General features: G+C 30.3%; 1 protein-coding gene across 1 annotated transcript; it reads right to left on the bottom strand.

Annotated features, from left to right (window-relative positions):
* Positions 1 to 683: 683 nt before the first annotated feature.
* Positions 684 to 4,765, bottom strand: LOC132725006 (uncharacterized). The gene is made up of 6 exons (XM_060710000.1): positions 4,467 to 4,765; positions 4,141 to 4,264; positions 3,550 to 3,860; positions 2,664 to 2,893; positions 2,255 to 2,414; positions 684 to 1,720 (listed from the first exon to the last, which is right to left on the bottom strand). The coding sequence occupies exons 1-6, from the start codon at positions 4,651 to 4,653 to the stop codon at positions 1,569 to 1,571; spliced, it is 1,164 nt and encodes a 387-aa protein (XP_060565983.1). The 5' UTR covers positions 4,654 to 4,765; the 3' UTR covers positions 684 to 1,568.
* Positions 4,766 to 13,567: the final 8,802 nt, after the last annotated feature.

The following is a 13,567-nucleotide window of genomic DNA, read 5'->3' as shown; positions in this document are numbered from 1 at the left end:
GTTTTAAAGCCATATGTCAATGGACTTTGAAAATATTTGAAGAGTTTCAAAAACTTTAACATAACCCGACACTCGGGTGACTAGAATAGCACTACTTAGTCAAGCTAAAAATCAAAGAGAACAGTCTTGAAAAACAAAATATGACAAGCTACAATATATGATAACAAGATAAATGTTCACAGCAATAGCATGCAGGTAACTGAATAACAAAAACAACTGCGAACATGCAAGAAAATGAATAGTAAACCTATTCACATGTATTCCATTAAAAATTGTTACTATGAAATAACAAATAAATTTTCAAAAATGTTTTCACCCGACTGATTAACCAAAACAAATGTCAAGAGTATTAGAGAAAACTATCCTTCAACAATATTACATCAATTAGAAAAATAAAATGAAAAATGTTTTGAAGATTCATTAGTTACAAAATGGATGTGGCTATAGGTATAAAAAATAGGTCAATGCAGGAAGAAATATAAAAGTGTAAAAAATATATATACAACTTAAAACTTAATACTGATATACAAATAAATATCACATGCAAAATTTTAAAGAAAAGGAAATACAACTACACTTTGCTGTGCAATAATAATAATAAAAATGACAATGCAAATAAATTTCTTTGATGATTTATATTATCATGCAGTTTATACTGTTTGCCTAAAAAATTAAAATTAAATATGCTTTGGCATAAAATATATTGACATCTTAAATTTTTCTCCCATTTCAAATAATGATGCCTTAATTTGTTAATTGAAATTCTTTAATATGTGAGGAGTTTGCCTTTACATGGCAGTCTTTTCAATTTAACCTATGTATTTCATTTCAAGAATCAAAATTAACCCATATCAAATGCATATTATGAGCTCAGTCAAGTCTCGTTTTTCTGTTGATTCCAAAATATCAGTATCAAATGCATATCTGTGTTCCAGATGATTGTGTGAAATAAAGATGTCAGAATACATTTTTGAGCTACAAAAGGGATTTAATCAAGAGTCTTATACAGCTGCAAAACTTGTATTAGACTTGGATTACAACCGGTCAAACGAAGGTTTTACATACAATCATACTCATACAATCTATTTCAGTACTCAACAATATATAATAACCCGATAATATAGCCTTTTTGATATAAATTTAAGCCTTGCCCGGAAATATTCGGCTCTTTCATGTATTTATCACAACCAGGAAGTAACTTATACAATTTTATAGTATACAACAAAGTAAAAACATGTACATTGAAGCTAAAAAATGTAAAAAATACACAACTTAATACTGAGATACATATTTCATCACAATGCAAAAATAAGATAAAAGCAACAATAAATGTAATTGGCACTTAGGATATACACAAAAATGATAAAATAAAAAATAGCAGCCTCATTTCATTTTGTTTTCAAAAGAATTTTATTGTACATGCACTTCTGCCTAGTTAAATATATAGTTTTTGTAACTGTGAACTCATCAAATGGAATTAGGTATAGTACTCAACTCTGAAAACCATACTATACTAGTCATCCTGATATGAATATAAACCACCTGTCACTCTTGTTTATATTTAGTTCTTATACGTCGGGTTCTGCTGTCACAATTTGCTGAGTTGCTTCCCGCCTTCTCTTCCTTCCTCCTTCTCTGTCACTGGCTGTTCTAAGCCACTCTCTAACAATCCCCTCTACTTCAGCCTCTGTCACGTTTTTAAGAGTTTTCTTCACAGCCTCTGCAATAGTTAAAATGTGTTTTAAATATCATGTATAATTAAATTGAAAGCATAGCCTAATGCAATGTTAGAGGGTAACCTTTCCAAGTGACACATTGCAACAGTATGATTCATCCCCCTGACATTACCAAACAACCCTCACGGTTGTAAGGTCACTGTGTAAATAGATAGCATTTTTTTTATTCAAACCTTGACACCCCTAGTCCTGGTCGGTTTTAGTAACTGCACATATATATTATGTCTTGCTCATTTATATAGATAAAATAAAGTAAACATCACATTTCACTGTCTGTTACACTTGAAATATAATGTATTAAGAATACATTTTCTTATTCTATTTTTTTTGGTTTTTAATACTCTTAAAAATGCTTATTGCTGAAAAGTTAGCAGGATAGATCAAGGGCAATTTTATGTTTATACAATGTATGTCTTTTTTTTCTCAGCTACTGGAATCCTAGCTGCTCGAGTTACTAAATACTTTATTGCTCTATGAGGAAATTCTAAATAAGAGCTAACAATAAAATTTTTACTCACTATATATTACTGCTGCCAATTTCAGCTTTCCAAATTCCTTTTTTCCTTTTTTACCATACCAATTAAATTTTTCAGCCAGTTGGCTCTTCATCGTTCGTTTTAAAATTCTCCTTACTGTGTCTGCAGTATTTTTCCCGCTGTAAAGAGAAAAATTGTAGACCTACAAAAAGTAAGACATAAATATACATAAGGCAGAAAGTTTGCAGAAGTAACTCTGCAAAAATTTGTGACAAAGTAAGTTAATGGATCAATCTGTATTATCAGCTATATAACCAAAACTTTAAATAATGAATAAGAATAATTATGCTACTGTAAAGTCATGATTTATATATTTCTTCATTGAATTACAGATCATTTCTTATATCTCTAGAAATGGTGGATATACACAATTAACTTAAAATTTGATTACCACACTAGCTTCGACACTGGCTACAGCCAGCTCCTTCTCCAGTTCGTCCAACTCTTCTATTGATTCTATGGGAAAGTTGATGGTTTCAGGAAGAGAACTACTTTCTGTGCTGGAATTTTCAGACACAGGCATTTTCTGTAAATGATGAAGAATTGTCCCCAACATTTCCCTCTGATCTGCCTGCTCTTTTTTGATCTGCTCCAATAGCATGAAAAGTCTGGCATCTCTCACTTGAAAAGAAATGGATGAAAAAAAATTATACTCACACATAAACTGCCTTTACTTTAGTACATCTTATCAATAATTCTTGCATAAAATAAAATTATAAAAAATAAATAACTCATGTATGTGATAACACATGCTTTAATTTTTTTTAAAGCCATTGTCAAGACAGTCTTGTCATATACCTAGCATTTAAAAATAAAACAGCCTGACTAAGATCAACTCAACATTGATACCATACAAAAATTAAATGGAATGTAAGCAAGGTCACAAGCTTAAATAATATGCCATAAAATATATAAAAAACACATTCAGTTTTGTTAAACTTAAATAGAGGATATTGAATGAGTGTAGTTTAATACTAAATTCATTGAACAAGTTGAATAAAATCATATTATGCAAGCCTCTGGCGAGCATAATATTGTTTTATTCAACAAGTTCAATAAATTTAGTATTGAATCTACATAAATATAATATTCTTTTTATCACATATATCAAATAAGAACAGTAAACTATTAAAATGAGTAATTTTTCCATGACGTGTTTATAGTGTAACGCTATCATAAGTATGTTTCTACATAGGGCAAATGACATCACGTCAAAGTGTTAAAATGGCTTTATAACACTCCTGCGCCACTGTTTATGTGATAAATACAATATATACCATGATTGACATCTCTCAACCCACGAAAGCTACTTTGGCGGTCATCAGGTGGTGTTGATGTTGATGTTGTTGTCCTTGGTGATGTAAAAGGAGACAGTGGCCGACTTGAAATTAGAGAATTTGCAGCAAAGGTTGCTTGCGGTAATGTATTGTAAGAAGCATCTCTTGCATTTGACGAGGGCGGAACAGGAAGTGTGATGTCTAGAGCTTTAGGTGGTCCCGTCGGTTTGGGCGGATTACGCCCAAATACTACCTCCTTCACTGTCTTTTCAGATGCTGAGTCCTCATCTGAGGAAGACATCAAACGCGAACTGTGGAAAAAAATATACCTTAAAATCAACAAAAAATCATGAAAGAAAAGCATTCATGCGATATGATCAAATAACAAATCTCTCAAGGTGATTGCAGAATGTGTTGAACATCTATATCACCAAGTTGTTTTTTTTTTTCAAGTTTAATTGTAAGTTAAACTAAAAATCATTTGTCTAAGTTAAACTAAAAATCATTTGTCTCATTGCTAAAATATGACAAACAGAGTAAATAATGTTGGTAACTTGGGTTATTACAAAAAGTTACTTTATGGATACTTACCTTTTGGTCTTCCTTCTTTTTGACGTCCTAAAGCTTTCTTCTTCGGACTCTGAATCACAAGGAGTCTCCAAATCAGACCGTAATTCAGCCTCTCGCAACTTACTTCTGACCTTTTGGTAAGATTCTGTGAAAAAAAAATTAAAAAATTCTCTCTAAATATCATCTAATAACATTTATCTTATTTTCAAATTGTAAAATAAAGTGCAAATTCTTGACTGTCGTGAGAAGCAAAAGAAAAACAAAAACAAAACCTAACTTTATTGCTACTTAAATTTAACACTTCCAATTGTAACCTTCAAAAAGACTTTATAAAAGCGGATTCATACCATTTCTATAAAGTTCCCTAACAGGATAAGCCTCCCAATCATCTCCTGGTATCATTTTTGCCTCGATCGCCTTTCTCATTCTTGATGATGATTTGAATGGAGGCCAAACTGAATTGTTGTCAGACACCCAATTACTCGATACGACAGATATTTCCTTCTGTTCGGTGAACTCGACAAGTATGTACATGTTTTACTTCTGAAGATAATCAGCTTTGTATTAAAACAAAAATAAATTTTCAAGAAAAGTTAATTATTGTTTTAAACAAAAGCAGTTTAGGCGAAACCGGAGTTTTGTCATTGTCATATGTTATTCAGTAATACAAAGAGGATATTCAAGTGTTTCCTATAAATACAAGATTTATTTTCACGGATTGGTATGAAAATAAATATCTAATGAGTGGCAGAAGCCACAAGTGAAATATAATATTTTTCTTCCCACTAGATCATAATAAATCCTGTATTCATATAAAAATAAAATTGAATTTTCTATTTATCATATACATTTTTCTCCTTTTTTGACATTACAATTTGAAAAACTTCCCTTTAAATTATGTGTATTGGCTGAATTTAGAAGAAAGTAGTCTGGCAAGACACAAGTGAAAATGTGGAAAATATGTTTCACTGCAGCAAAAAATACATTTTTATAGATAATAGTGAAAATACAGAAAATAAAAATATGCATTTTATTTCATCAATATCTCATTTTAAGTATATAGTAAAAAAGCTCTTACAGTTATTATAATACGGTAGTTCTATTAAAAAATCACACAAACTTACAACATATGAATCTGGACAGTAATGAAGCTACATGAACATAATATTTTATTTGAAATTTTACATGTAATATATAATCAAAATAAAATCATCAGTTTGAATAACACATTGCAATGCTAACTAAACATTTGACAAGTCTTAATGGTATGTTACCTGCTATTACCCAAATGTTGAAATTAAAATGCATGATTGCCTATGCAATAACATTTTCAAGTTGAAAAGTGGAATGGGTACGTAATATATTTATTTATTAACAATTGCATTTTATTTACTCATTTCCTATCTAAATTTATACTGTCATATAAATCAAAATAATAACGTATTTTAATAGATGGCCGATTTTATCTTTGACTGACTTAAAAACTACAGTGTATGCAAAAGTGGTATTGAAACAAACTTACCATGGTAAGGCAACAAAACACACTTACACAAAATATCTGAAATACTTATCACTTTAAGTTCTCCTGAAAGTTCTGATACAACAAATATTTTAAGATCAGAAGATGTCAAAGGCACATCAAAAAAATTTAGAGTGCTACTAAACTCCTCAAATATAACAAACATTTCTAATTCATCCAATGAACTTACAATATTTCTTACAAGCCCGACTTTACCCCCCACTAAAATACAGTTGTTACCCTTTCCAAGGGATATACATACATCTTTAAGAAATAATTGTTTATACTGTAAATTAGACTGAGGCAAAAGGCAATGTCTAACAACTGGCCCATTTGCATGCAATTTTTTTAAAACAAATGGTTTTAAATTTTGTTTTGGCCGAGTATTTACCTCAGACAACCTTCGTACAACTTGTTGTAAAGGAAAACTTGGCTTCCTAACAAGACGCTTCAATTTTCCAAGAAAACTCTCAAAAACAAATGCAGAGAAATCTTCTAAAGGACCAAACTTCTTGACATCATTTGCCAAATGTGTTAAACCATGAACATTGTAAACAAGCATGTCATTCCCATACAACCTTGCAAAATCTTGTACAAAAACCCTAAGAATTTCATTTGCATAGTTGTTGTACGTACTGCAAAATACAGGACTTGAAAGACAGTATATCCCAACAAATAGCAAAAGAAAGTTTTGATACTGTGGACTAGAAAGACAGTCACGCAAAACTACTGGGCCAGTATACAATAAAAACTGTCGAAATTCACTAGCTTTCCATCTATCAACTTCATGCAAAAATCTGGCTTTCCTTAAAAATTCACATGGAACATAAGATCGCAAGTCTGCTAATTTTTCAGAAATTCTTTTCACAGTTGTAGAAGCTATTCTACATGACCTTTCTAATGGCCCTCGAAGCCATAGTAAAAGTAAGCGTTTCATGACGCCTAGACAAACTAAATGCATGTAATCTAAAGGGAAATGAGTTACTAAGCCGACTGACAATTCTTGCAAAGGACAAGGACCTAGGTGATGAGAGGGATCAATCATTTCATCAAACATAACATCGGTTCTCAGAGGTGCGTCAAATTCCGGAAAAGTCATTTTACCCTTCCATAAACCCTTTTGTGTACACTTATCACAGCCATGATACCCACTGTGCCCCTTAATTTGCTTCACAAATGACCTTGCAGGAGCATCACATATGAAAGATGATATTTCCACATTAAAAGTCTTTTGCATTTCAAGAACATGTAAACCATTTTCATGCAAGGTCTTCATTTCGGCAACAAAGTCACTTAGATACTGACCTACGGGACTGGGTTTTTGATCTCCAGAGTATAGGCCTATAACAAATGGCTCGGATATAAAGGGTTTTGAAACCCTGCATAGAATAGGCCAAAACTGTATATTTGAACTTCTAAAGAGCGGGAGACCATCAATGTTGATTTGTAAAGACAACAAATTAATATTGTCAAGAGATGTAACATGAGTTCTAACAAGTATGTTTTCTAGAGATGTGGCTAAAACCAAATGGTAGTACAACCCTCCACAAATTTTCGAAACTGTGTAATTTGTTTTTGTTTTCAAGAGTGTTCTTGGGTCTTTTGGAAGAAATGAGTGATATTTTCTAAGACTTTGCAAAAGATCATGGGTGGCAGAGTGTGAAATGTTAAATCTGCTCACCCATGAAGCCAAATTGTCACACAAACCTATATCAATATCATCATCATCATCATCTGAACATTCATCACTAGAGATAGAAACATCTTCTGAAGAAATTGTGCCATCAGATTGGTTCGAAGACGCATCATGAGTATTGCCATCAAGTCCTGTTGTCATTTCAACAGTGCTATCAATCGGAATGACATTGACCACATCTGACACTGTTCTTTCAGTATAATTTCCAAATATATTTGGCATAAACTGTTCTTGGAAACTGTCAGCACATTCATTATAAATAGAGTTTAAGTGGTTTTTTACATTAGATCTTAACTTTCTGTAAGACTTCCAATATAATTTGTCTCTTGACATCATCTTTCAATGATGTTTAACAGTTAGCATTCAAATTATGTTCAATGAAAATATACACGGCAACTTTCAGTTGAAAAACGTAACAGTAGATAATCTACAAGGGCATAAAATTGGGCTTTATCCTGGAGTACATACCCCTGGGTAAAAAATGTAAGTGTAAATAGTTTAATAATAAAATTTGTCTGTGTTTAATCAGTAATTGAGCAATGAAAATGTCATTCATTTCATGTATATCTAGATAGTAGATACTATTTCAAAATAATGCATTTTCACCAAATAACAAGTATTAAGAATTGATTGTTAAGCAGTATAATGTAGATGTTATTACAATCATTGTATTTACCAATAATAAATGTAACAAAAAACTATTATAAAGAAATACATCTCAATTAATGTACATTCTTTTTTGTTCAAAAAATGTTTGTCGCGAAAACATATGACAATGAAAAAACTCCTCTTGTAACTTTTTTTAATTTACCTGTTTACTTTGATTCTGTTTGGTTTGAAGATCGTTTATATCTGATTTAAGTATGTAAAGTAAATTTACTGAGGAAAAACAATTATTCACCGCTAAAACTGTAAAAGAAATGCTGATTACTTTCGTTTGTAAAACACTTGAAAATGGCGCAAATTGGCAATGTAATTTTTCAGCAGTAAATAAATTAAGTTTATTTATGAGAAGATTCATAAGAAAAGTTCAATTGCCTGAATTTAATATTAAAAAAAAACATGTTTTTTTTCGCCATTGCACATTAGATTATGATACATATAACAACTTTTATACATTACCTTTATTCACTTCATAAATCATGCAGAGTTGTCTATCTTGGCCTCGATAACGGCCCGACGTCGGACCGAGATGCGCACGAGCAAAGAAGAAAACATTGTATAATAGTGCCTTTGTGCAAAAAGAATTGTTTATATATCCTTTGTAGCATATTTACATAACCAGAAATATATGAGTTTTAAATTGACACAATATCCACCAATATCGGGCCGACGTCGTATCAACATCATATTGATATCGGCACTTTTGGCCGATATACCGCTTTCCCCCCGATATCGGCCCGATATAGTGCTGCTGGCTGGGATACCACTGTTGTTATGTAACCTACTATTATAGTAAGGTTACATTGTTTATCTCACGGATTATTTATGTCAATATGCAGTTACCTAACAAGTCTGAACTCATTTTGTTTTTGAAATTCGATAAAATCATAAAATGATGCGTTTACTGTCTTTTCTGACACTCTTTTAATGCTTATTCAAAGAATGATATTGAATATCGCTTTAATCTATATTTTTTGGTCAAAAAGCAGACTCATTTTACCAGATTGTTGATAAATATACTTACCCTACTTGCTTTGTGATAACGAACATCATGAAGATAAGTAAGGTTATATATTTGATGTATAGGACATGGACATTGATACAATGATTTTATACTGACTCTCTTTGATGTTCGTAAATTAATGACAACTGAAGCAGTATCACCATAAATAATGAATGATTCACGTATATCAAATCCTTGAAATTATCAAAGATTTTTTATACTAATTAGCAAGCGGAATAAAGTTATCTTTTCTCAAAGCAATCACATTGATGTCATAATAAGAGCATTACTTCCTTTATACCATTCCTTCTCTTACATAAGAGTATGACTATACCTAAAACTGTTTTAATATAAAACAACAACTAGTTGCAATACAAATTCTGTATTTGAGTAAGCGTCTAGACAGTCAGATGACTTACTTCTACAAATTAAAAAACATTTATACAGAATATACTATTGCGAAGTACTTTCCTTCAAAAGGAACTGTCGACTGAACGTTCACAACAATTTACTTTTGGTTTAAAACGATGATAATTGCATGTATTTAGAGTATAAACATTTTTTTCGCTGTCTTTTCAATTTCATTTTGAACAAATCTTATGCAAACGTTTTATGTTAAATAAGCCAAAAAAGAATATTTGGAATTGTTAAGAAGTGTATTTTTTTAAAAGAACCATTCATCTTACACTCTTTCAAGAATCAAATTGAGAAAAGTATAAGTTGTTGGCATATACACAAATTTAATGAATTAAAAATTGAACCTTTTGACGTCTTGTGAATCTGAGATATACAAATGATATACATAAGTTCAATTACCATATCAAATACGTCCATTTGTAACAATGCTTATTTACGTTTTAGTTACCGCAATTGTTGAAGAGCCAGCACCTATTTATCGAAAGATAATTGAGACTTTATATTCAAATGAATGTTGAGAATGAATAAGGTTCTATGATTTCCTTCGATCTTTTCTACAAACTTATTCGAGTACATGAATACTTTCCGTAATTCCGATATTTTGAAAAATGTTAAGCTTTAGAATTGTCATACAAACATTTTGTTGTGTGCAAAAATCAAATCATAGCTAAAAGAACAAATTGACATTCCCTGACAAGTAAACACATTTTTATCCTGATGTTTTCAACAGACATATTGACTGATTAACATCTTTGCCTTGAAAAGAAATGAACAAAATGATGAGCAAAGCTCACAGTAAAATAATTTTAGTGTATTGTTTATCAAACGCTGTCGACTGTTAAAATTCTTTACTATGAATAAGTATAATAATGTGAATATACATTATGTACATTTGTCACACCCAATTAGTAATATCTCAGTTGTAATAATTAGCAGCTGTTGACATTCATTGTTTTTGAGCGAGTAAATACGTTATTAATTAAGAAGATTAATGTTTATTGACTGTTGAAGGGAAATGTTGTAAATTAGGTATAATATGAAGTGAATTTTACAGATTCTTATTGCAAAGAGAAGTGACAGGTCCAATGCCAGTTTATAAGTGGAATCAAGCAGGCCTTACGTAATGAAATACAATACAATACAATTAAATACAAGTAGATCAAAATGTTATTTGATATATTATTCAAATATTTGCTCATTCAGAGTTTTATATGATAAAAATAAAAATGGAATCACATGGAATCGAGGAAGGAAACACATAAAAACCGTGGCATTTAGTAATTTTTATATTCATATTTTTTATGACCCACATTTCAGATATTGAATGAACAATATGTCAGATTCAAAGATGTGTAAATTGTTAAAAGTACACAAATCATTTAATATATGAAAATATACAAAATGGTGTTTTTTTTAAATTTTAAGGAATTATTTGCTTTAGAGGTACATTTATGAAAACCTTATCATAATCTAGATTAAAAGTTACAATAAATAAAACTGCTGAATAACATAGCAACCCCGAGAACATTTTGTCATATATTATTATCTCAATATATGAGCAATAAAAAACATAAGAAGCAGGAGTATTACAAGAATAAACATAACTGGAGCAACAACACTGAAAATGTTAAACGCCAAATTATTTGTCTCAGGATCTTTATCCGGTGTCTTTGTCAAGTTCATTGTTTCCTCACATATTAGAATGTAGTTAAGGAGTAGACGCATATTTAACTAATATTCCTCTTGATGATTGTAACACTTCATGTACCCATTCTGATTATTAGCATAACATGTTAGCAATATTTCTTTTTAATGAACTTTCACATGTTTTAAACCAAATCTTCTTTATATTTGTGTTGTATTTCTAAGCTATATTTTAGTATATCACCTATTACTGTCGTCTCAGATAATAAGAATATATGTAATAGCAAATGAACATTACTTCATATCGCCTGTGTGTTCATAACAGCACAGTCAATGTCAATGTAAAACTGCATTCAAAGAGAATTATTGAAGAGTTGTTCACTTGAGAAACATGTCACAGCCCTTGATATATTCGCTAAATGATTCTCATATTTAACATCGCACAAAACTCTTTAAATTAAAAAGCTGTAGAGATATAAAAATAGTTAAAATCAATTTTAGTGATTTTCTTCTTTGCTATCCTTTTTCTCTTTTTTGTCGATTTTAAAATCTAATACATAGCTCTTTGAAAATAATCCGTTTCACTATTAAAAACGTTTATATAAAATCAACCGTTCAGGAAAATGTTTCTTCAAATTCCCCATAGATATTCACTTTTTATGAAATGTATTAAAGTATCATAACTTATTATTGTTATTCAGCTGAACGTTACATAGAATTTATTTGAAAATATGCCAGGTGATTTTATATCAGATTCAAGCAAAACATTTCCCTGCCAGCGATAACAGCACATTGAACAAATCATCGGCCAGACGAAAATCGTTATCAAATTGTAACAGCACTACGCAACACAAGAGGAATTTCTTGTTTACTTTGCAATGAGTTCTAACTAGCCAAATCGTTACTTCTGTAAATGTCATGTTTTGAATTGATTTAAAGAGAGTATTAATCGAAAAAATATATCGGAAACAGACAGAAGTGGTGGCTTCTATATTTCGCAGATAAATATATAGCTTCGTGAAAGGAAATAAGAGCTACAATAATAATGGTATGATATTATTTATATCTAACTATTAGGAATGACAATGTATCTTTAAATTTGCATTACAGCTGAAACATTTGTTGTCATACATCTTGTTTATAAACAGAGACTACAAAAGAGAACAATGTTATATGAACGCTTTGAAAGTTAAATATCTGAGACATAAATTTTGCATAATACAAATATATGAACATGTATTCTACTTTTATCTAATTCATCATATTCACCCTGACTGACTTGAACATATGTGAGACACAGTATATGGCATGAGTTTAACGGTGTCTTATCCGTTTCATTAAGCTTTCAATATTTATTATTTTGCTTAAAACATCTTTAATAATTGTTTACTATCATAAATACAGAGTTACGCTAGATTTTGCCTTTTACATACTGAAGAGCAAAGTAATTTTCTGGATGTCTGATAAAAATATCGTCAAAGAAACCAAGTAAAACGTATAAAACCTAAATGAAACAATATAGTGTTTATTGATAAATGAACTGAAACCTTTGTACATATTAACATTAAATTGACGGATTTTGGGGTTACAAATGTAAGCACAAGGACACACTTAAAAACAAGAAATTAATTAATTTATTTATCTTTATTTATATCTTTTTGGAAAATTTAAAACGTTTTCATTGCATAATTAATGCAATTAATATCATTAGTCAACCTTTATAAGCTCAGCTTTCGGACCCAATCCTTTTTCAGCATATTATGTTTGTATTGTGTACATTATTGTCTGTATATATATTGTGAATTTGTTCGAAATAAACTATGTTTAAACTAATATCATTAGTCACCTACTTTTAGAACCATTGAAATTGACGGTTATACTCGAAGAGGTACAGATATTGTTCATTAAATGTTCGTTCATTAATTAATGCGGAAGCCCAGGTGCGCAGATAATTTGAGAAAAGCAATAAAAAAAACTAATTCATAGTTCAAAACAATGCATTTTTCCAACTAATTTATTCCGTTCTTATCAGGCAAGTCACAGGGCCACTCATAAATATTAAAATTATTATAATACATTACGAATGTATGTAATGTACGCAATATAAGCATTAAAGTAGTATACCTAGATACATATATGAATAAATATAACAGACAAATTTTGTGATTTTTGTGTAAGGATTATAAATATTTGAGGATTTTACGGGTTTTTTTTTACGACAAACATAAATGGTTAAACATTGAATTTGACTATTTAGGCGAATGATTTGCGTATTACCTTAGTGTTTGTCTCATTACGGAGCTATCAATGTAAAAGCCGAAAAACAACAAATAACTAACAACACATTTTGGCATCAATTTGTAAAAAAAATCTGACATTTCACAACTTTACCAGAGTCAATGTACTATTTGTAATGTTTCATTGGTTTAAATACTTTCACAGCTTTGACAAACATTATGTTTACAATATTTAACGAAAATAAAACTCACCTTAGTTTCATTTTTTA

This window comes from Ruditapes philippinarum, unplaced genomic scaffold (genome assembly GCF_026571515.1).
Source record: "Ruditapes philippinarum isolate M1 unplaced genomic scaffold, ASM2657151v2 ctg5657_1_1_1_1, whole genome shotgun sequence".
NCBI lineage: Eukaryota > Metazoa > Mollusca > Bivalvia > Venerida > Veneridae > Ruditapes > Ruditapes philippinarum.
The sequence above is the reverse complement of the archived record's forward strand: the minus strand, read 5'-3'. Positions and strand labels throughout refer to the sequence as shown.